The sequence below is a fragment of the Vipera berus genome, assembly GCF_964194415.1.
Source record: "Vipera berus genome assembly, contig: HAP1_SCAFFOLD_234, whole genome shotgun sequence".
Classification (NCBI taxonomy): Eukaryota; Metazoa; Chordata; class Lepidosauria; order Squamata; family Viperidae; genus Vipera; species Vipera berus.
In genome coordinates, this window is record NW_027673506.1 from 12,135 (window position 1) to 37,804 (window position 25,670).

Here is a 25,670-nt window from a genome sequence, read left to right on the forward strand (position 1 = left end):
CCCCTGTGGGTCTTCTGCAAAGTCTTAACACCTGGATGTATCCCCATGCCCTGGGCCAGGATGTTAAGGAAACCTGGTTTTATGATTTACATCTGGGGAGAAGGGACTGATTCAGATCTCAGTATCATTGTACGGCATCAATTAAAGTTATTTATCTTTGTTGCTGTTGATGTTAAATTATTATATCTGAGATGGGAGATCATATGTGTCTTAAAATAAATACATAAATAAATGATCAAAGAGTATAAAACCATGGATGACATGGAAAACTTCTTCTCTCTTTCTCAAAACATCAGGTTCAAAAATCAACTAATAAAATTGACCAAGGAGGGACAATGAACTCGCTACCCAGAGTGAGCAGGCATTGCTCCTTTCCTCCTGGGATCCAGCACTTTGGTTCTGACTAGGAGCGAGGGTTGAAACAGACCCAACCCCTCCGTAATTGGAGACTTAGTTACATAAAATGAATCAGATGAATCAGGCATGGGTGTGGGTGTGGAAAAAGGGAATCAAGCCAGGAAGACAGCAGACAAGTAGAGAAAAAGCGTCCAACACTGAGGCAAGAAACTCAGTGGCAGTCCCCAGATACGGAAGCAAAATTGCAAGTCTTCATGCTCCAAGACTGCTGAGGTACAGAGGAGAAAGATGGGAGAAGGAAAACTGACCAGACTCTGCAAAAGAAACAGCCCAAAACAAGCCCAATAGGTGCACCGACCGGGCAGTGAGCTCCACAAATCAACTCCAGAAAGTAAGGACTGGGGGTGGGGTGGGGGCGGGGCTTAAAAGCATTTAAGAAATAATTATTTCATCAGCTATCCTTTGTTTCATTAAAAAAAGACTACACTAAATAGCTTTAGTGGAAGCAAATAAGACAATTTTAAGGCAAACAAGGCAGTTCTGGATCAGAACCTTTTCTTTTCAAAAAAAAAATAGTTAAAAAACTGCATCATTTATTTGTTTCTGAAAAGTACATTAATTGTGTGAAGGAACCCTTCAGTTATGATTGTTCCCATTTTATTTAACAGTTATACATTTTGAAAGCATGTCCCTGTACCCTGTTAACTATTCTTATATTTTATCATTATATTTTAAAACCCCGTGGAAAGAATATTTCGAAAACGTCTGTAACCGTGAACCTAATCTCGCCTTGTTGCCATACCAGGAACTGCTTGGGCTGATTTCAGTGAATTTGCTTCAAAGCAGAAGATCCTGTCTCAGTTATATTTCAAACTCATCAACAGAAAATAAGTGCAGGGGGAAAAAAAATAGGACATCCAGAACATAAAAATACAATTTGCAGGTAGCAAAAAGACCAGAAACGTGATTTGAAGGCCTTCCTATAAGTGCAGCTAGAATCAATTTATTTGGATAATATAATTTCATCAGTGCCTTACTTGTTTATGTTGCTGCCTTCCTTCAAACGTTCTCCGGCAGCTCCTGTTTTAGATACTCTCTCACTACCAGCCAGATCAACCAGGCTAACTTTGCTCACTTTTTCTCCAGAGTTCTAAGTAGGGAAAAATGAGGGGGGGGGGAAGCTGAAGCTTTATTAATGGACATTATAATTTACAAAAGAAGTAAAAACTAAGAACGCACATGTACATCCACAGCACCTCACTGATCACATCCAAAACTGAGAGATTTCGCTGCTGAAATTTGATGGCCAAATGGCTGAATACTTTTTTTTTTTAAAATAAAGCTATGTATAGGACAGGAAAACCTCTAGAGATAAGCCACCTTTGTTATGTTATTTGAAGCTGATAAAGGATATTATTGTATCTAGCCTCCCACCAGCATTTTTATTTTTATTTTTTATTTTAATCCCATTTATATCCCGCCCTTCTCCGAAGACTCAGGGCAGCTTACAATTTAAGCACAAACCAATGTGCTTAGCAATAGCCTTCATTCTATGTATATGCCTGCTTATTAGGGCTTCCCCCCCCCAAGCGGCATTATTACAAAGTCAGCTTAATTGCCCCCAACAATCTGGGTCCTCATTTTACCTACCTCGGAAGGATGGAAGGCTGAGTCAACCTTGAGCCTGGTGGGATGCGAACCTGCACTAATTGCAGGCAGCTGGTGTTACTTAAGGAGGCATTAGCCCACTGCTCCACCAAGGCTCTTTGACCAGCTTCAGTTTGCTTACTGGCCAAATTGGTATGCTATTTCTTCTGTTCTCCATCTGAGCTTGAAGCACTTAGAGGAAAGAAATACTCATGTGCGTTTGTTGTTGCATCTAGTAGGCAAACTGGACAATTTGGTCAGTAAGCAAACTGAAGCGGGTCAAATGCTGGCAGGCAGCTAGATACAATAATGTCTTTTATTAGCTTCTCAAAGCATTTCATAATAATGTACTATGTATTATAGTGATGTACATAGTACTATGTACTATAAACAATACCCAAATATTGTTATTGAGCTTATCATTATAGCACAAAAGTTTACATATTTTAATTTTCTTCATATTCAAATAACATTTTAGCACAGAGCATTACTATACTATAAAAGTTACAAGTTACAAATTAATTATGCATATACTACATTTGAAGACAAGGTTAAAGGACATATACAGGTTGTCTTCAATTTACATCCATTTGTTTATTGATCATTCAAAGTTACAATGATACTGAAAAAGTGACTTATGATCCGTCTTTCACATTTACAACTGTTGTAGCATCAGGATTCTAAACATGGACCAATTTCTTTTATCTGTTCATAAAATTTGCACGATACTTTAATCACAAGAGACAAGATTAAGTTGCATGCAACAAAGATGAGTTTTTCTTTACTGACCTCAGTCTGTCACTCTCTTACCACCAAACACCTAAGGCAGCTATGGTGAATTTATGAAATGGGTGTCACAGGTGACATACCACACCATGTTTGGTGACATGCCAGGCCTCCAGACCCCCTGAAACTCATCTGAGAGGGTCTTTCTCTTGCACAGCCTCTGAGGCATCTGAAAATCATGCAAGGATTCTCACACAATTTTCTGAGGTTCCAGAAGCCTTGCGAAACCAGGGCTCTCTTGTGTGACTTTTGAGGGTCCACAGAGTGGAGAGGAGAGTCCAGAGAAGTGGTCCTGAGAGGCCTCTTTTGGCCAGGATGCAGGTGGTGATATGACATGCCAGCAGGCAAGGTAAGCATTTTCTGAATTTTTTACATGCGGAGTCCAACAGGTTCGCCATCACAGAGCTAAGGTATGACTACTGACCAACACTCTTCAATAAATTACTTACATAAAGTTCCAGATTGCTGAATGCGCCTATTTTTGTTTGTTTGCATAGGCACACATTGAAAAACTATATCAAATAAATGTAGTTAGGTGTCATACTGGACCTTTATAATTCAATATTTATTTAGATATTTAATGCAAAAATAAACTGTAGTAGGCATCAGAAATCTGTATTCACTTTCATATTAGAAACTCAGTGCCTTCTTTGGCTGAATTTAACTGTGAAAGCATTTTAATTTTAAAACTGTTTTATCACCCAATGTCGCTTTAGTCCTTTATTCCTTAACCACTACACCAAATTGATCCTCAAAATTCCAGATTAAAAAATATTATTTACACCTGTAACAGTAGACATTTCGGTGGGAATGCATTGTCATTTATACAACTGAAATCAACTGGGCAAGATTTAATTTTTTTAACATATTACCCAAATGTCTTCAATTAATTCACTTACGCCAGACTGCAGATCATAAAGTGTTTGAGTGACGATAATGTTAAAGACAGCATGAGAGCGGCTGCTTTCTTCATTCATGTTGGTTGCTGCAACTGTCCGGGACTTATTTCCCTCTGACATTAGTGACTCTATATCCTGATGAATAACATAAAACATTGGACACAACAATTTCCTTTTTCCAGTCGCAGCATTTGCAATTTATATAAACCTATTATTTTAGATGTAAATAAACAAATACAACTTAAAACATTATATGCATGTTATATTTTTTCACTCTTATGGAACTCCTTTCCATTCTACACCTACTAAAGTTCCATTTGCATTACTTTCAAAAGCAAGGTTAAGATCTATTCCCTGAGGTTGCTGTTCAAAATAACCCTAGAAAGATGGAGGAATTTCCATGTTTGTAAATATAATTTTATGCTGTTTTGCTGACTGAAGGAGTTGCGTTTCTTGCCCTAAACCTTTATAATGTGATATCTAAATAAATTTAAACTCACAACACTTTTGCCTGTCCTTAACTGAACCTATAAATCATCTCAAAGTGCATATTCCAAAATAGATCAGAGGCCAAACCATTTCAAAAGTTTCCACAAGCATAAAATAAAAACTCAGATTGTGTGTGTGTGTGTGTGTGTGTGTGTGTGTGTGTGTGTATGTGTGTGTGTGTGTGTGTATACACACACACACACACACACATACACATACATACATGTATGTGATTTGCAAAATTGTCTAAAGTTTGATACACCTAATTCAAACCATTCCTCCAAAATAGCTGAGTCAACTGAAAATCTAAATTAATGTTTTTAAAGAAAACATATTTAGATCAGTACATCTAAAATGTATTAGTGGCTGTGTTTTAAATACTCATTACTGTAAATCATTTATATAGCTTACATTTTCTCCTCTAATGCACATTTCCGTTCTCTGTTTCCTTTAACAATGTGTGTAACACATGCATGTTTTTATGCAAGTGAATCTGTCTTAGCACAAATTACTTTCTTACACAGATACTGTCCATATATAAATTAGCCCCCAGGCTTCTTTTCTCACCCTGCATCACAAGCACAGAAGTACCTATATTCAGCCAATTGTTTATCTAACATGGCATAGTGTAGTATGATGCAGTTGCTGTGCAAATTTATTCTTCAACCCACGGATACCATTATATTGGCCAATTTCTTATGCTTTACTTACTTCAAAGCAAGTAACAGCTAGCTGAGACAAACCATCTACATATGGACCCAAAACTTTATGCTCACGAACTTTGAGGGATTGCCGACTCCTTTGAAATAAAAATATTGTCATAATTTAAACTTTGTTAGGAAAATGAATCAGTAAAATTAACTCATTATAGACCAATGAACATATAAACTTGTTCTCAAACGGAAAATACATTTATCAGAAATATAAAGATTTATTTTTACTAAAAAAAAGACATGAATATGCTAGATGAATGGAAAAACAGAAAATGGGACAATGAAATTAACACCCTCCTTGAAAAAATCTGGTTCCTTTACAAAATTTGTACTAAGTAACCTTCTAACATCTCCATAATTGTTTAAAAAAATCCCATTGTTCCATTAAAACTGGCATATGTGTATTCTTTTTAAGATAAAATCTTACAACTAGTAGCCTTAATAAGCACTACAGTACTCACTAGAGACTCTTGACAATTCTGCTTGAATAACTATAACTCTGTGTAATAAACAGGGTCAGGCTTACATTACACATCCCAGCAGCAGAGATGTGACTTCAAACTGGTTTCTCCAATTTAGATAAAGTGGTGGTAGAGGGCTATTAGAAGGGCAACAAATAGAAATGCTATCAGTTAAGAAAATAGTTTCCATTCTTGTCTGTATACATTTTCCTCATTAAGAACAGTTAAGTTTAAAGATGGGGTGACACAGCCATGATGTGTAATTGACTGTCAAATTAAAAAGAAATTCTTATTTGAACCTGGCACAGCAACTAGCAGGGTAAACAAATATTAATCATTGTTATTCTTATATACTATTAGGAAAACAATGAAAAATACAAACTATAAAGCGAGACTAAAGTTCCCGCAAACATACTATACATCTAGAATAAAAAAGGGCTGGGAGGGTCACTTACCCTTTAGGGTCAAGTAGATCTCTGACCTTTTCATTATAGATTTCCATATAGGACACCTCTATTTTAAAAGTGTGTGAATCATTTTGTTCTAAAGTGATTCTCTGAAATAAAGCACAGCAGAGGCGCGGGATCAGACCCAACTGCTCTGCATTTCCCATCATTGAGAAGGATTTTCCTGAGCCTAAAAGAGGAATATAAAAATGCATTTTATATTTAAAAATGGAAAAGTTATCAATTGCTGTCTCTTTTGAAAATGATAAGTAACAAATAATAAACAGTATAAATTGCACCATCTCAGGAAAATGTGTATTTAAGTGAAGGAGGTAGCATACAACAAAGTATTATTTCCCAAGAATGCATGTTAGCTGCAGAGGGAAGATTCATAAACTCAGGGGGGGAAATGGCTGCTTTACAGTATTCCCAAAAGATGCTTCATGCATGTCCACATATACTCACAATCACATTTGACATTTCAATTCCAGATCTCCACATAACCCTGTTTTTCCTTAACACCCAACAGGAAAGATCAGAACCACTGTAAAACAATATTCCCAATGCTCAATCCTGACCACTCACTCAGCCTCCAAGAGATCTAGAGCAGAGGTCCCCAACCTTTTGGGCACCAGGGACCGGTTCTGTGGAGAGAGGTTTTTCCACGGATCAGAGGGGGTGTGGTCTCCTGTGGTCCCTGCATCTCGCGGATGGGGCTTTGTTTGTTTGTGTGGCCGGTTGCTGGCATGCCACGGTCCGGTACTGGTCCACAAACCGGGGGTTGGGGACCCTGTTCTAGAGAACCACCAGGGTTAAAGCAACATGACAATAGGAAACCAGGCAAGAAATCCAGAACAAAAAATAACTGGATCAAGGAAAATTCAAGAGAGGGCAGGGCCTTTCTGTTTATATATTAAAAAGCCATATTAATGCAGAGCAGTGGTGAGGGGGATGGGATTATTGGACCTAGGTCAAGTCCTGACCTTAAGAAGAGGTTCACACAGCAAAGAAGACACTGGTGAGTGGTTCTTCTTTCCCAGAAGATGGCGACAACCTCCGCAAAATATCTCGTTTCCATTTGGAACTTATAAACACAACTCTTACCTGTTTGTCCATATGCAAAAATGCAAGCATTATATCCCTGAAAGGCTTTCTCAAGAATTCCTTCTCCAAGGCACTTAAACACAACTTGTTGATCTACAAAAAAGAAGAAGAAAAGGCACAACTGAGATGGAATTATCTATACTGCAATGCACTTCGCCGGCTCTGTATCAATCAGATCGTTCCTGGGGCTACCACTGTTGCTTTTCACCGACAGCAATTCTAACCTACGTTGAGACAAAAATTAGAAGGGGGATATATGGGAGATTATTTTACTTTTTAAAAAATAAAAATAAAAATGTAAAAGTATTTTTTATCTATTTTTTGTTATCAATTTTATGTTAAGGTGTTGATGCTAGACATGCTTGAAAAAACTCAGCTGAAATTAAAAATAGAACCTCAAGACAAAAAAAAGAGAGCAATAATAAGGGGAAAATGTTCGATCGTAAGGAATAACATAACTTATGTTTGTAATAAGATTTATATTCCTTTGTAATAAAGAGATTTATTAAATTCTTACCATTTTTAAATTACTGATTAAAATAAAAAGATGCTTGAAAGGAGTGGATCTTTGTGCCATTTTCAATTTTTCCTTTTATCTAAATTTATTTATGCATAAAGTCTATATATCTGCTTTATATTGCAGTTTATTCATTTATTTAAATAAATAAATATTAAATGAATCAATAATTGTTTAATTTATTTATTCAGTTTATTTATTTATTTACAGGTAGTCCTCTACTTAGAACCATTCGTTTGGTGACCGTTCGAAGTTACAACAGCACTGGGGGAAAAAATGACTTATGACCGTTTTTCAAACTTACAGCATCGCCATAGTCAAATGATCAAAATTTGGAAGCTTGGGAACCGATTCATATTTATGACGGTTGCAGGGTTCAGGGTCAGAGATCCCCTTTTGCAACCTTCTGACAAGCAAAGTCAATGGGGAAGCCAGATTCACTTAACAACTGGGTAACTAATTTAACAACTGCAGTGATTCACTTAACAACTGTGGCAAGAAATGTCTTAAAATGGGGCAAAACTCACTTAACAACTGTCTTGTTTAGCAACAGAAATTTAGGGCTCAATGGTGGTCCTAAGTCAAGGACTACCTGTATACTGCCTATCTCACCTAAGTGACTTAGATTCTGCTGCCATAATCTAGTTTTTACTTTTTGCTGACGTATAATGTCAGAGAACAAGCCATAATAGTCTCTTGTTGGTCTTCTGAGTGAAGTTGATTCGCTTCCACTTCCTAGTGGAAAGGAAGAACAGGACAGAACCCACTGCTTCATAAAGAAGGCTCAAGATGGTGGAGGGAAATTTGGCAGAAAGCTTGGGCTAGCCGAGGGAAATATGGGAGAAGGACATACAGATAGGTCATGATTAGTGCAAGTATAAATTATTTATTTATTTATTTATTTTATTTAATTTATATACCGCCCTTCTCCCGAAGGACTCAGGGCGGTGTACAGGGCAATGCAATAAAATACAATATACAAAAATTAAAAAAATATTAAATACTACAGCCCTATTCAATAAATTAATACAAAACTATAAAATACCCCTAAACCCATCAGACCAGGCCGGCTTGTTCAAATAAATGTGTTTTTAGGTCCCGTCGGAAGGAGCGAAGGTCGGGAGCCATCCGGAGATCAACCGGTAGACGGTTCCAAAGGTCTGGCGCGCCCACAGAGAACGCCCTCCCCCTGGGGGCCGCCAGTCGACACTCTTTGACCGACGGCACCCTAAGGAGGCCCTCTCTGTGGGAGCGCACTGGACGAAGGGAAGTTGATGCCGGCAGCAGGTGCTCCCGTAAGTAACCCGGACCCATGCCATTTAGGGCTTTATAGGTCATAACCAGCACCTTGAATCTTACCCGGAGGGCAACCAGAAGCCAATGCAGCTCACGGAGTAGAGGTGTTACATGGGAGTATCGGGAAGCCCCCCACCACCACTCGCGCGGCTGCATTCTGCACCAGCTGGAGCCTCCGAGTAGTCCTCAAGGGCAGCCCCATGTAGAGAGCATTGCAGTAGTCCAAACAGGAGGTCACGAGTGCATGAGTGACTGTGCGCAAGGCATCCTGGTCTAGATAGGGCCGCAACTGCAGTTACAATTTAGTGTGAACTGTAAATTGGCACCAGTTCATTTAATGGAATCCAAAATTTAGTTGTTAGGATTGATTCTTGGCTGAGGATGTGTGACCAATGATTGGAAGGTCGACAGGACCTAACAGACCATCTTGCAACCTTCCCTGTGGGCTTCCCCAATGACTTTGCTTGTGAAGCTAGCAGGGAAGGTCACAAATGGTGATCACATAACCACAGGATGCTGCAACCATCGTAAGTGTGAGCTGGTTGCCGAGCTCCCAAATCACAATTATATGACCACGGCAGCATTGCAATGAAGGAAACTTCAAGAAACAGTTGTAGCGCTCATTCAGCACCACTATAATTTTGAACAGTCTCTAAACAAGTGGTCAGTGAATGAGGATTACCTGTACAGCCAAAATATATTAGCACAAATAACAAGAATGTTTTATGTTAATCAGGAATGGAGAAGAAGATTTTGAATCAGCTAAAAATAGTAGGAATGAAAAAATCATACCTGCATATTTGGCAGTGTTTGATTCATCCATAGACCAGAAACAGTAATCAAAGGCAAATACCTGTGGGTAAACATACTTTAGATCACTACTTGCACTATATGAACCTCAAATCACGTTTTAAAAAGTTAATTAAGCTTACATATTTAGTTTCTTAATTCTTAGTTTTACTTTATTTCAACTGATTTCTTACCAAAAATAAGACACTAAAATCCAGTCTAATATGCTGGTTCTTTATTCCTAGTGAAGATTTCATATTAAATTATACTAAATAGCTATGGTCCGTCTATAGGGCAGCAGTGGTAAGGCCCTGGAGCAGCATTGAAAGACCCTACTTCTAGTGGATCATCAGCCATGAAAACTCACTGGGTATCTTTGAGCCAGTCATTTTCTCATAGACCAACTCAGCCCCACAGAATTTTTCCTGTATGGGATTAGAAGAGGGGAGGTGTGCCTTCCCCCTTGCTTCCTGCAGAGAAGCCTGATGTTTTACATGACAATGCCCATCTAGGTTGAGAACCTTAATCCATGCTGAGGGACAACTACATTTGGAAGTCAAGATAGCTAGATTCTGGTTGGCAACTAACTAAAAGAAAAATGCCTTTACAAATCTAATTTAATTTATAGTAAAAAAAAGATTTGGCAAGAGGGGCTAAATAAGCAAGTTGACAGGAACACATACGAATGCAGGTAGTCCTCAACTTATGACCAAAATTGGAGCTAGAATCTTGATTGTTGAACAAAGTGGTGATTAAACAAGATGCCCACATGACTGTTTCGCTTAATGACTGCAATTATGGCACTCCTAGTTGTGGTCATTAAGGGACATCCCACATTGTTAAGAGGATGGAGTTAAAGAGCTGCCTGCTGAGTTCAGCTCCCTTCCACGAAAGGAAGGGAACTGCTCTGGCAGATTGCAGGAACAGAGCTTGGATTTTCAGGATTTGAGCTCCATTTTGCATTCTGTTTGAAGAGTTCAACTCCCCTCCATTATATAACACATTAAATTAAAATTTAATCTTCAATTCAATCTTCAACAATGCATTAAACATTCAATTATTCATCTCTAGGTAGGTATCAGAATGTTGGCAATTGTGTGTATTATTTTACCAACGTATTTCTATCACACATATATATTTCTTGTCTTGCTAAAATTCTTAAGTGCATTTAAAGTACCGTAGTTGTCAAAAATTGTTGGAAACTTCTGGCCATGGCAAATTCAAATGTTGATAATCACAGAAATATCCTTTCAGGACAAACCTAACCATTAGGCATCAGGCCAAACATTTCTCAAACTTGAGGGAAGAATTTTGATGACTTCCTGGATTCTTTTTAAAAATCCACACCCCTTAAAGAGTCCGCACATAATAAAAAAAAAGTTGATGCTCCTTTTCTCTTGGGTGTTAGTTACCAAATTTAATTTACTATACATTTTCTATGTGTTATATACATAGAATATAAAAAAAACATGATTCCTGCTGTCATCAGCCCTACTAGAGATCAGTATGAATACAGCTGCATGTGAAAGCTTAGGCATCCAGCCCCTAATGAAAACTATGTATTTCAATGAATTCGTAAGTGAGCAGAATATAAGATCTTCATAAAGCAAACTGGCTTTAGTGCTTAAAACCAAGATCTGTATTATGTATCACTATAAGCAAATGATCTTGATTTGAAATTACAAAATCAAAGAGAACACAAATAAGTTGCTTACCTTTGGTAGTTTCCTGTGGTATGGAAATTCAAGTGGAAGATGAGTAGGCATTAAAAAAATGATATCTGATTAGTGTTGGTAACTATTAGATCACTTTAATATACTGTTTTTCTAGTGTGAAAGATAGTTGAATTTAATATCCATGGATAGTGGAAAAATATATTTTCTCCCAAAAAAAGTTACACTAACAAGATTTAGATAAGAATAACTGCTTAGCACTCTAGTAACATTACATCCTCTCCTCATTTGGTGACTGCAATCCCTTCCTTAAATCAGAAGCAAAATGGTTACTAATAAAGCATAAGGAGAGAGAGAGAGAGAGAGAGACAGACAGAGAGAGACAGAGACAGAGAGAGAGATATGCTGTCAAGATCACAGGTTGCTACCGTTTCATTTAATGAAGTTCTCTTGTATAGCTATGCTAGCATTATTCTCACTTCAATGTACAATGTACACTGGTAACGTAAAGGTAAAAGGTAAAGGTTTCGCTGTCCAGTCATGTCCAACTCTAGGACACGGTGCTCATCTCCATTTCTTGACTGAGGAAGTCAGCGTTGTCTGAAGATATTTTCTGTGGTCATGTGGCCAGCATAGCTATATGCCAAAAGAGCGTTGAACACTGCTACCTTCCCACCGAAGTGGTACCTATCAATCTACTCACATTTGCATGCTTTCAAAATGCTAGGTGGGCAGGAGCTGGGAAAAGTAATGGGAACTCACTTTAACAGCTGAGCCACTGTGCCCCCTTTGCAGATGCATGACCAAATTTCATGCATCTACAACAATGATGTAGATGCACGAAATTAGGTCATAAATGCATGCTTTCATTGAAAATGTTTTTTTAATGGTTGTATTTGCAAATAGCCGCTAAATATGGTAGCCACTAAAACAATGTGTGACTATATTGAAGAACAATTATGTTCTTAAATTTCAATCATTCCATGAAGAAAAAATATACATAAATTATGAAGGGCATAGTAATATCATCAAAAAATTAATTTTTGAAGACAAATATTATGCATGATTCATAGTAAATTCTGAAAGAATTTACATTTTAACAAAATGTTGGAAAACGTATGAGGAAACTGACCCCAAAACCACCTGTAAGACATCTTCAGCTATAAACTAAGGTTGAACTGTCCTCTAATACAGATTACACTAATCTGATAATTTTCTTGTATGCTGATGGCTTCAAAATGTGTATTTATCTTAAACCAATGACATCAATCATTTAAATAAATTTTTTACTCCATTCTAAAATGGGAAACAGGCAAAACTAATTTCAGTAAAAATGGGGGAAAAGGTATTGATTTGCAATTAAAATAGATATTTCTATTTAGTAAGACCATAAAAAGTTAGATGACTAGAAAAAAAAACTCAATGAAATCTGATAAAACATGAATAAGATTTCATTCTCAAAACTGCAGTGATAAAGAAAGAACCTCAATTTAAAAAGAACACCAGTGTACAGTTGCAAGAAAAAGTATGTGAACCCTTTGGGATTACGTGGAGTTTTGCATGAATTGGCCATAAAATGCGCTCTAAACGTCATGTAAGTCACAACAATAGAAAAACACAGTCTGCTTAAAATAATACTACACAAACATTAGCTGTTGTCATGTTTTAATTGAACATAAGATGGAAACATTCACAGTGCAGGGTGGAAAAAGTATGTGAACCTTTGGACTTAATAACTGGTTGACCCTCCTTTGGCAGCAATAACCTCAACCAAACGTTTCCTGTAGTTGCAGATCAGACCTGCACAACGATCTGGAGTAATTTTGGACCACTCCTCTTCACAAAACTGTTTCAGTGTAGCAATATTCTTGGGATGTCTGGTGTGAATCGCTCTCTTAAGGTCATGCCACAGCATTTCAATCGGGTTGAGGTCAGGACTCTGACTGGGCCACTCCAGAAGGCGTATTCTGTTCTGTTGAAGCCATTGTTTGGTTGAATTACTTGTATGCTTTGGGTCATTGTCCTGGTTCACATCAGACAGTGCTTCTTTAGACCAGTAAACCCAAAAAAGGTGTGTGTTTTTAAAGGGCAGGACAGCTGTCAGCAACACATCCAATATCATCACACTGATTGGAGTCAAGGTTGGCTCACTCCTGGCTCCAATTAGCTCTTGGAGAGGTCATTAGGCTAGGGGTTCACATACTTTTCCCACTCTGCACTATGAATGTTTACATGTTATGTTCAATTAAAACATGACAACAGCTAATGTTTGTGTAGTATTATTTTAAGCAGACTGTGTTTTTCTATTGTTGTGACTTACATGACGTTTAGAGCGCATTTTATGGCCAATTCATGCAAAACTCCACGTAATCCCAAAGGGTTCACATACTTTTTCTTGCAACTGTATTTTCAGTGTATCCTCTGTTGCTATAGTGGCATGTGGGAATCACCTTGGGAAAGAATTGCAGCCAGAGGAACAGTCAGATAAGAGGAAGCTTAATCTACAAAAGGAATGTGGGTGTGACGAATGCCTCAAAAGGGACTCTCTCTAGTTTCTTGGGATGTAAAGGCAACAGGGGAGAAATGTACTTTCAGACTTAACAGATTCTATTAATCTAACCCTATAATAAAGTAGAATTAATTCATCTGGGCATACTTCCTATCTGAACTACTTTACTAGGCTGGCAAGTTGGTTGCCTAGATTCTAGTTAACTTTTTTTTTAAGCATTTGGAAGCTTTATGGCCTAATGGGAGATTCCATAGAACTCTTGATACCAAATGCCTTGTTTGGTTTTGTCATTAAATGTCTAGGATGCATATATGTCAGGACATATGCTCTACAATTTTGGAAGTTAAATTTCTGTCCAAAGCACTACCTGATCAGATTTATAAAAGTATTGTTATAACTATTAAAGGTATGATAACGAGACAAGGGACGCAGTGGCTCAGTGGGTTAGGACGCTGAGCTTGTCGGTCAGAAGATCGGCAGTTTGGCGGGTCGAATCCCAAGTGCCGTGTAGCAGAGTGAGCGCCTGTTACTCGTCCCATCTTCTGCCAACCTAGCAGTTCGAAAGCACATAAAAATGCAAGTAGAAAAATAGGGACCACTCCGGTGGGAAGGTAACAGTGTTCCGTGCGCCTTTGGTGTCTAGTCATGCCGGCCACATGACCACGGAGACGTCCTCAGACAAGCGCTGGCTCTTCGGCTTTGAAACAGAGATGAGCACCGGCCCCTAGAGTTGGAAACGACTAGCACGCATGTGCGGGGCAACCTTTACCTTTTCCTTTAACGAGACAAAGTGTGGGATACAATATGGCCAAATACCTTTTGGCTTGAGTCTAGGAGGTTATAAACTATTTCTTAAAAGAAATGAAGCCACACTTAGAAAAAAGAAATAGAGCCTGAATTTCTAAATAACTGGTTAATCAGATCACATCTGAATGAAACATTATTTTCTAAAATGATTTCAGTCAGTCAAGGTTAGGTTTTGGCACAGAAACTAGTTTGAACATACTATGAGATGACATTCCCTAAGAGAGACTCAAGGAAGAATATGATTCTATTAATTCTTACGACCTCTTAGCTCCTTTCAATATTACTGATCATAAGATCCTTTTGGAGCGGTTTTGCAATCATTCCAATCATAAGATAATTTATAAAAACATAACATCAAAAAATCAAGATACAAGATAAGCAGCAAATAAATTTAACAAATAAATGTATACGCAACACAGCCGTATACTCCTTTAGTATATTTCAATACAGGTAATCCTCAACTTATGATCGCAACTGAGACCCTATTTCCCAATTGTTATGTAAGTTGTGGCACCCACATGACCAGAACATGAATTCACAACATTTTTGTGCCAATTTCTAAGTGAATCTCTGTGGTAATCAAAAGGAAACACTGTGGTGATTTGATGGAATATGGTGAATCCCTGAGGGGGAAGGAAGCATTCCAGAAAAGTAATTTAGCCCAGATATTGTGCGAGAGAAAGAGGGTGAAGACAGTCCCTCCTAAATAGTTCACAGTATCCACAATATATTGTAGATACAGAAAATAGAGTTTTCACTCTGGCAAGATTTCATCTATAGGTGTAAAGCAATAAGGACCTCAGTATGGATGAATTGCCATGTGTTATTCCTGGTTTGGGACCTAAATGTAATCATGGAACCACACAGGCCCATTGTAATCTTGAACAGTTAAGTGACCGGTCATAAGTCAAGGACTACCTATATGCATTTGAGATCTCACTAATGCACTATTGCACTATTCTATCTCGAATCTCTGATTAAGGCTCAGCCTCAGGTTTTGAACAATAAAATGACTTCTGCTGTACTCTATATTATGACTGCTTAACAGATGGAGAAGATGTTTGATCAATTTCCCCCCCCCCCCATTGTTCCTTTTGTAGAAAGATTAGTGATGAGTTGTACATAGTGTATGTACTTTGTATGGAGAGATGAGTCACATGAAACATGAGAAGGATTTGTCATGTCATATTTAATGTGATAAGACAGCTTTTCCATGGAAGGAAGCAATGTATTATGAAAAATGCTATGGTTAACTAATTAAACTGAAAAACATAGTAAATTCAACTGAAAACTGGCAGAAAACTCTTGGCCAAATTTTTTCACACATAAAGAGTCTTAAAAATGTATATCAACCTATTCTACAAGCTGATGTCTCACAGTCAGTGAACAAACTGAAGCTGAAAAGATATTGGATATTTCAGAAGTCAGTTTAGCTGAAAATGCCTCCAAATCTACCACAAAGTATTTACAGGAAAGAAAAGTAAAGATTTTGGAATTTTTATTATTATTATTGAAAATCTGTGAGCGATCGCAACATGCCATACACCCAAGGAGACAAGAGTATTTCTGCAAGGAAAAAAAATAGGGGGGAGGGGGAAATCCAGCAGAAAGACCTGAAAGACTCAGCAAGGTGGAAATATTTATTTCTGCCAAGAGAGGTCTTAAACTATCTGAAAGTGCATCCAAACCTTTGCAATTTCATATTATTTTCTTATTCTAGATCTGTAAACAACTTACACACAGTAAATATGCCTTCAGGTTTGCAGAAAGGTTTAGAAGTTGCATCAGCTTCTTCTAGTTGGAAGGGTACTTTGGACATTGATAGCTGAACCAGAGAGAAATTACGTTTCAGAAGAATGAAACCTCTTTGCAGCCTTGTCCAGCAAATAATCTTTTAACCGTAGGGTGGACAGAAACAATGATACGCACAAACCAGAAGTTGATCAAGGTATGACTAATGGATTATAGTGCCAAGTGTCAGGACATGAACTTTCAAGATGCAGAACTGCTTAAAAACAGCCAGACCCCTCCTGAAATTGCATTTTAAATTGTAACATTGTTCTAAGACAAGACTGATAAAAACCAACTGGTCAGAGTCCAATACTTTTTGGTTATAAAGCGGAAAGAGGAACTAGTAGAGTATGCTCTCTCTCTCTCTCTCTCTCTCTCTCTCTCTCTCTGTGTGTGTGTGTGTGTGTGTGTGTGTGTGTGTGTGTGTGTGTGTGAAGCATACTATTTGGCTTACTGCTTTTTTGGCAGCTTTTTCTTCTTGCTATCTTTTCTACTTTGGGATAGCTTTCTGAAATCAGACAGCATCAAGAACTTTTGGCTACTGTGGCTAATTTACAGAACCCCATTGCTTGGGAAAAACCATGTTGATCAATGTTATCTACCTTCAATTATTAACTGGAATTGTGAAGTGTATAAAACTAACAATTGTATTCAAACTGTGATTCAGTAAATCCGATTGTACACTGTTGCTTTCCATGATGATTGTGCCCACTGAAATCCAGAGGCGCTTAAAGTTTTGCATGTAACTATACTGAGAGCCAATTTGGTGTAGTGTAGTTAAGGCATCTAGGGACGCGGTGAGTCAGTGGGTTAGGACACTGAGCTTGTCGATCAGAAGGTTGGCAGTTTGGCGGGTCGAATCCCGAGTGCCACGTAACAGAGTGAGCACCTGTTACTCGTCCCAGCTTCTGCCAACCTAGCAGTTTGAAAGCACGTAAAAATGCAAGTAGAAAAATAGGGACCACTACGGTGGGAAGGTAACAGCGTTCCGTGCGCCTTTGGCATCTAGTTATGCCGGCCACATGACCACGGAGACGTCCTCGGACAAACGCTGGCTCTTCGGCTTTGAAACGGAGATGAGCACCGGCCCCTAGAGTCGGAAACAACTAGCACGCATGTGCGGGGGAACCTTTACCTTTACCTAGTTAAGGCATCAGGCTAGAAACCAGGAGACCATGAGTTCTAGTGCTGCTTTGGGCACAAAGCAGCAGGGTTATCATGGGCCAGTCACCTTCTTTCAGCCCTAGGAAGGAAACAATGGCAAACCACTTCTGAAAAATGCAGGGGTTTGCCTGGGCAATGTAAAGAGGAATCAGACATGATTTAAAGAAAGAAAAAAGTTACTACTACATGATGGTTGAATGAAAAGTAATGCTTCACCTCCATATCCTTAGTTTTAATTTGGGGTACATTAATAAATGAAACAGGAAAATAATTCTTGAAATAAGCTATTTTGTTACCTGTATTTACTTTTCCACATAATTACCATTACTTGCTCCACACTTCTGTCAACAAGGGACAAGCTTCTTACAGCCCTCATGAAAGAACTCCAGTTTGCCCTTCAAGCAGATCCTGACAAACCTTCCAATCTTTTCATTTGAGTCAAACAGATACCCACAATGGTTTTTTTATTATTATTTTGCAAAAAGATGGGATTTGCAAGGCACTTGGTCTGGATAGTCTAGCAGTGAGAATTAACATCACAACTACCTTTTGGGTGACTTGTGAGGCAGTGTTTTCATGTTGCAGCAACATTTCCTTCTTGTGCTTCTAAATGCTACTAAATTGTAGTTTCAAATTTTGAATGTTACAATATAGCACTGAGTTGACTGTGGTGGCAGATTGAAGGAAAATCAATGTGAATAACATCATATGTACCTCCTCATGTGCAATTAGATCTGAGGTCTATTTTCTCTCTCTTTCTCTTTCTCTATCAGCTTTGTGATGATACTTCATGGACTGATGTTTTTTTCTGAGCCATAACAATAAGCCTATTTGCGGGGGGAGGGGGGGCAGCTGTCGTGATACTGTCAAGAAATTCCTCATATTTATCTGATAATGCGACAACAATTGTGGGCAAATTTCAACTTACGAAGCTTAATTTTTGCCATGGCCATCTAGCACAGACTTTCTAATATTGAAGAACATAAACAATGGAATCACTTTTGTGTGAAATAACAAGATTGACAAAAAATTTCCTTTGACTGTTTTGCTGACTGCCTGGAATTATATCAATCTTTTTCATATGAAACTTGTTAACTCTTCCACTTGGTTTTTAATCACACAAATCAGCTCTTCCTGGTTCATAACTTTATATTTTTTGGCCCAGGGTGGCATATCTTTGAAGCAATTGACAAGAACTCATTACAGTTTTTAATTTCACAATAGCAACTTTTTCTCACAGTAACTTCTTGTCAACTAAAGTGAGAGAACACACCAGAGCTTCTAGTGCAGACATGTCAAACTCGCAACATCACGTGACATTGCGCAATGTATCTTGACTTTTTCCCCATTGCTGGCAATAGGGTGGGCGCAGTTTCCGCGTGACACATCCGGCCTGTGGGCCGGCAGTTTGACATGCCTGTTCTAGCGTGCCAGTACTGCCATCTGTTCGTGATTTATAACATTGGAAGCATCAATTTTCATTCAACCCTTATTTTGTTGTTCATTTCTAGTCCCATTGACATTATGTTTTGCTTAATGCTTAATGAACATTACAATCCCATGGTTTTAACTGATCACGTCAGTATGGAAGTGATTGTTTACTACATGTGTTAATCTAGGTCACAATCGTATTTATGTTCATGCTTTTTTGGAAGTTGCAGGTTTCAGCAGGTTCAAAATTTATGGACTACATTTAGTTGCTGTATACTTGAATCAAGAGGATACTGAAACAAGGTTATAATACTGGAAAACATTTTGTGCATGCATCTAAGTCTCTTTTTATTAAACAAGCCATTTGCTGTTATTGTTATGCTTTTAAGTAAGTTAAATTCTTTTAAGAATTTAGGTAATGACTTATTTAAAATATCTTAACATATTTATATTCAACTGCAAGTAAAGGATTATGATAGGGAGAGTAAAAACTACTATCCAAAAGGAGACTATATATTACTGGCATATTTACTGCTGAATGACAACAATTTTTCTAACAATCAGATTTTCACTAATTTTAGATCAATTTTATACTAATTTGCATGAGATTCTGCAATTTCAGACAGCTAATACATAGCAGACTTAAATTTATTATTCAAAGAATAGTAATTAGTGATTTCTGGAAGAATGATACAATAGGGTGCCACAAAGTTCAGACAGATTCTGAACCCTTTAATGTTTCATAAATAACTTGGATAAGGAGATGGAGAAGATACTTAGAAAAGATAATGAATTTCTAGTGTAGCATAATTACCCTGGGAAGTAGACTTTCCTTTACTGGATCTGTACAAGGAAAACTTGGAATACAGGCAATCTTCTACTTACAACCACAATTTGGATTGGAAATTGCAAAGTAATAGTTAACTGAGTTACATCTGATTTTACAACAATAATGGGCATCACCTTTCTGAAGAATTAATGAAATAATATTTATAGAGGTTAAAATTTTCTAAGTGAAAAACTTCCAGCCCTGCTGATACAAATCATGGAATTTTGAAGAAAAAAAACCCCTATGTTAAAAATACTTATGATGAGATTATGCCAATTTATATCTATTTTGTAACAGTCAAGCTTCCTTTAAAAACACAATGTCAAATTCATAAGTCTACATAAAGACAGTCCTCACTTACTGACTCTCATTCAGCAACCATTCAAAGTTACGACAGCACTGGAAAAGGAAATTTATGGCCAGTACTTGAAGAAGCAGCCATCGCAAAATCCCTGAAGTCATGTGTGATCACAATTCAGGTAGTAGGCAGCCAGCTTGTGGCAGCTGGAGTTTCGTGTGGACACATGATCTCATCTGCAAGTTTATATAGCTGGCTTCTAACAAGCAAAGTCAATGGGGAAGCCAGCAGCAAATCAAGTCACAGTCACATGACATCATTCTTAATGACTTTAGCCAGTATTGTAAGTCAGCAGAATCGGTAGTCACATTTTTCACTTTATGACCACACAGCTTAGCAATGGAGTTTCCAGTCCAAACTGAGTTTGGTAAGTGAGGATTTATCTGTTCTGTTTATGCTCACAGATAGTATTACTGATACCAACAATTAAATTGTCCCTGAAATGCCAGTCCTTACATAACTAACTTTGTCATAAAACATGGCACAAGGGAAATGTACTGGTAAATTAATGTCTGTGTTTCAAAAATATATACTTCATTCTCTATGGTGGATTTCTATCATTTTTTCAATCCAATTTTTAATTTCTTTAGGGATGAAGAGTTCCAAAATAGCTTTAAAGAAAAAAGAAATATGAGTTTGAAACCTGAATTTAAAATTTCTGGTCAAAAAGAGGGTTGTACTATAGCAAGATGTTTATATATCCAGATATCCAAGAGTCGTACAAATTTTTTAGTTTGGATTGATTGAATACTTTTCTGAAACCTCTCATGGAGGGTCCCAAAATCTCTATCTGAGACTAACATTATATTTAGAACATTTAAGCCTGATGTAATAGATGCAGTGGATCATATGCTATTGTATTTTCAATAGAAAAATCTAGGACTTGCTTGCTTTTGATTCAAGGCAAAGAGTCAAGACATAGTGGAACAGCAACATGTCATCTTTTTGTTTTGGATGTTAACAAATTACAGGTAGCCCTTGACTTACAACCATTCATTTAGTGACTGTTCAAAGTGACAATAGCACTGAAAAAAGTGACTTATGACCATTTTTCACATTTATGACTGTTGCTCAATCCAGATGATCACATGATCAAAATTTAGTGCTTACTTCATATTCATGATGGTTGCAGTGTCCCAGGTCCCTTTTGCGACCTTCTGACAAGCAAAGTCATTGGGGAAGCCAGATTCACTTAACAAACCGTGTCACTAACTTAACCAGTGTAGTGATTCACTTAGAAATGGTAGCAAGAAGTTTGTAAAATGGGACAAAATTGACTTAATAACTGTCTTACTTAGCAACAGAAATTTTGGGCTCAATTGTGATCGTAAATCAAGGACTATCTGTAAAGTTTTGTGTTTTGCTATTATCAAATACCCTGCATCATTGTATGTTGGATATACCTAAAGGAATCATCCTTATACTATTTACCGTATTTTCCGGCGTATAAGACGACTGGGCGTATAAGACGACCCCCCAACTTTTGAGATGATTTTCAAGATTTTTCATCTTATACGCCGGAAAATCAGCGAGCCCGGGAAGGCATGCCCTCCCCTCTCACTGTGGAGGAAGCAGGGCAGGCTGGCGTCTGGCGGGAGCCGGCAGGGCAGTCCTGCGCACGCGCGCGCTCCCCGGCTCCTAAGGAGTCCTTGGGGAGCCATGGCAGGCGCCTCACGCCCTTCCCTCTCGAGGCGGCACCGGCGAAGCCATCCGGCGTCGGGCGGGAGCCGGCAGGGCAGTCCTGCGCACGCACGCGCTCCCCGGCTGTTAAGGAGCACTCCTTAGCAGCCGGGGAGTGCGCGCGTGTGCAGGACTGCCCTGCCGGCTCCCGCCCGACGCCGGACAGCTCCACCGGTGCCGCCTCAAGAGGGAAGAGCGTGAGGTGCCTGCCATGGCTCCCCGAGGACTCCTTAGGAGCCAGGAAGCGCGTGTGCGCAGGACTGCCCTGCTGGCTCCCGCCAGACGCCAGCCTGCCCTGCTTCCTCCACAGTGAGAGGGGAGGGCGTGCCTTCCCGGGCTCGCTGACTTGCAGCCAAGCCGGAGCCGAAAGGGGCTTTTCCTTCCACCCACCCTTTGGAATAGACGCAAGAGCTCCCAGGGTCTGGCGTTTGCAAGGGGGAGGGGAAGGGGCTGAGAGGCTCTTGGGGGTGGGAAGGGAGGGTCACGTTGGAGGGGGGACTGGACTAAGGAGGCTTGAAGTTGCTTTGCAAGAACGGGGGGCGCTCGATTGATTTATGTACTATTTTCCGGCGTATAAGACGACTGGGCGTATAAGACGACCCCCCAACTTTTGAGATGATTTTCATGGGTTAAAAAGTCGTCTTATACGCCGGAAAATACGGTAATATATTTTTGTCCTGATTGATGTATCATTATTGCTTTTATATCTCACTGTACCTTAACCTAACTCATCCTTAACTGCAAATAAATATTGAAACACTCTATTAAAAATGAGATGTTTGCTCTTTTATAACTAAACCATATTTCCAACATTTGTAAAGTATACTTTCTTTCACTGGATAAAATCTCCCTACAACCAAAAATGTAATTTTTAGCTCTTGAAGACCTCAGGAAATTTTTTTTATTAAACCCAAAAGATAATATCGGAAGATATAATTTATTTAAACTGAGATTTAGTCCTACAAATTCTGGGGGAAAAAATCTACTGGGATATTTCTAAATAGGGGCCAAGACCAGAAAAGAAAGCTTTTTAAAAATCAGATCCTTATTTTAATACCTTAAGAATATTGCCACAGATGTGAAATCTTAGGACCTGGGTTTTAATAATTCATAATTTTAGAATAACACTCTACTGATTAGTATTTCAGCCAACATCTGAGACAAATGCAACATAGTTAACAGATAAATGTTTCTATTTAACAATATTTTAATACTTTATAAACTGAAAAAATGAACAGGATGACCTATTTAAGAGAAGTCAGAATCACTTTGTTTTAGTTTTCTATAAATAAAGGCAAAAGATGCAGTCAGCTGTTATACCATCCACTGCTTTGGCAGGTGATATTAAGAGGGCCTGCATAGCAGTTTCTATCTGGCTGATAATATGTTGGATAAGGAAACAGTTGGTATCTGTCTCATTTCACCAGACACCCCACTTAGATAAGATGAAATTGAGGGTTTTACAATGACCTACTAACTCAATAGAGTTATAGCTTTTACCTATTGAGGTCTAAAGCTTGAAGGTATGATAAATAACCACATCAGTCACTATAAATGGTATGTATATGCTTCTAATGAAAAAGTGGTTTTAAAAAAGTTAATTAAAAGTACAATAAAAGTGTTATCTAAATATATAGTTTTTAAAATATCTGCATAACATATGATCTATGAAAAAATACAAATTGTTAAAGATATTCAAAATATTTTAAAATCAAAATATTTCATGTCCAAAATACATTGCATCAATCACCTCAGAAATGTTTAGAAGCCCTGTTCCAGCTTAAAGCAATTATTTTGAACTTGGAAATAACTCTTCTGAGCTTGAAACATTTTCAGATAGGTCTGAATAACTCACTTTGAACTAGATACTGGGTGTTTCAACTCAAAATATTTTGTACATTCCTACATTAAATATAGTAATCATTTCAATCTGCATTGGAGAATATAGAAAACAATTATGACTTAAGCACAGAAAAATTATTAAATCTTAAAGACATATAAATTATGTTACAATGGGACTTATTTGGTTGTTATCAACTTGATTCTATGTAAGCACCAGCACGGTGAACTCAGAGTGGAAAGACCCAGGTTTAGTCTTCTCTTAGACCAGGGGTACGCAACCTCGGCTCTTTTATGACTCATGGACTTCAACTCCCAGAATTCCTGAGTCAGCATATGCTGACAGGAATTCTGGGAGTTGAAGTCCATGAGTCATAAAAGAGCCGAGGTTGCCTACCCCTGTCCTAGACATAGAAGCCTAATCAGTGACAGCCAGCTGATAAACAACCTGTCTTTTCACATTGTAAGCTTTATTGGAAGAACATGTGAAATACAAAAGAACCATGCAACTAAGCAAGACTAACAGTAAGTAATAGTATCTGGATAGCAGAACTGGACATATTGAAGCTTATTACTTTTACTATCTTTGGATATATCTAATTTTAGATGGGACTGGACTATAGATTCATTAGGTTTTTGATAACAAATTAAGAACTGCAACTAAGTCAGTGGATAGATAGGAATCTTTTAGTAATATCAGGTCTGATGTGAAAGCACTTCTGGAACCGTCATTATTCATGGGCTGATAAGATACTATGGCTCAAAAAATTGCCAATCAGATTTTGGTGATACTACACCTGGAGCTGTTACTAAAGCAGGTATATTATTGCCAAATACAGGAGTGCTTTCAGAAATAATTGGAACCTGTGGCTGGTACAAAATGCAGCCAGACCTAATATTGTTGTGATATTCTGGAAAAATCTGGTTCACAGCTTACTTCCATTTGAAGCTCTATCAATGGACAGGAGGGAATAGATATTTCACATCAGTGGACAGCAGACTCTACAATTACCGTACCTCTTGCAAGAGTCCTATCTTGCTCTCTCTTCTGAAAAAGCTGTAAAGCAAGTTTTTAATTCACCTATTGCGTTGTTTCATAATATTTTCACTGTGGATCTTTATTTCAACTATTAGACTACACTATACAGATAGTTCTCACCTTATGACCAGAATTGGCACCAGAATTTTCATTGTAAGTTGTTGTAATCATAGATTGAGTCAAGCCCAATTTTTGTGGTTGTTAAGGAAATCACACAGTTATTAAGTCAATCCAGCTTCCCCAAAGAACTTTTTTTTGCCAGAAATGGACAAAAAAAGCTGCCAAGCATGATTACATAACCATAGGACACTGCAACTGGTTGTAAATGCAAGCCAGCTGTCAGGTGCCTGAATTGTGATCACATGATTGTAGAGGTGATACAATGGCTGTAAATAGAGTACAGATTGTAAGTATGGTGGAATTACTGGTGGAGGAGAGGGGGACCCTCTAGGTCTAGGGGGAATAAAGAGACATTCCCAGCATGGAATCAGTTTGGGGGAAGAAATGACTGAGGTCCAAACCTTACTGTGGTGGAAACTCCAGCTATACCGGAGGGATGTGTTAAGAGGGGGAATCCTTGCACTGCGGAAAACTCCAGACTTGACCTATCTCAGAATCCCTAAAGCTTTTTCTGACCATTCCCAAGGGAATACAGTCATTCTGGCAAGATTCTTATAATTATAGGTGATCAACAATAAAATATCTACCTGGGTGTATTCACTAATGATTCTGGTTTCTTGCACCTGACAATAAGTCACTTTTTCCAAGATTGTCATAATTTTGAACCATTGTTAAATGAACAGTCATAAGTCGAGGACTACCTGCATACGTTTTCAGCACGGTATAAGCTACCTGGAGAGCTATTTACAAACATAATTAGTAACATGGAGCCACTAACACTTGTATGAACAAGTATTACACATCATTTTGCAATTTCCTCCAGCACTTGTAAAAGTTAGTACAGTTTCAGTAAGGTACTGTACTGGTGTAGAAACTTCTTCTAATTCTTTTACTAGCTGACTTGGAAGATTCCTGCTAATTATGAG

The 25,670-nt window shown here is 38.2% G+C and overlaps 1 protein-coding gene across 1 annotated transcript in view; it reads right to left on the bottom strand.

Moving 5' to 3' along the window:
- Positions 1-25,670, bottom strand: part of LOC308679346 (kinesin-like protein KIF13A) — a gene marked incomplete at its 3' end in the record, with an annotated part of 40,682 nt that overhangs the window by 12,126 nt on the left and 2,886 nt on the right. The window contains exons 3-9 of the mRNA XM_081346956.1: positions 11,220-11,232; positions 9,508-9,568; positions 6,903-6,995; positions 5,808-5,988; positions 4,890-4,977; positions 3,690-3,824; positions 1,395-1,507 (exon numbers count right to left, since the gene is read on the bottom strand). Of these exons, the coding sequence (XP_081203082.1) occupies positions 1,395-1,507; positions 3,690-3,824; positions 4,890-4,977; positions 5,808-5,988; positions 6,903-6,995; positions 9,508-9,568; positions 11,220-11,232 (684 nt within the window). The remainder of the gene's footprint in view (positions 1-1,394; positions 1,508-3,689; positions 3,825-4,889; positions 4,978-5,807; positions 5,989-6,902; positions 6,996-9,507; positions 9,569-11,219; positions 11,233-25,670) is intronic.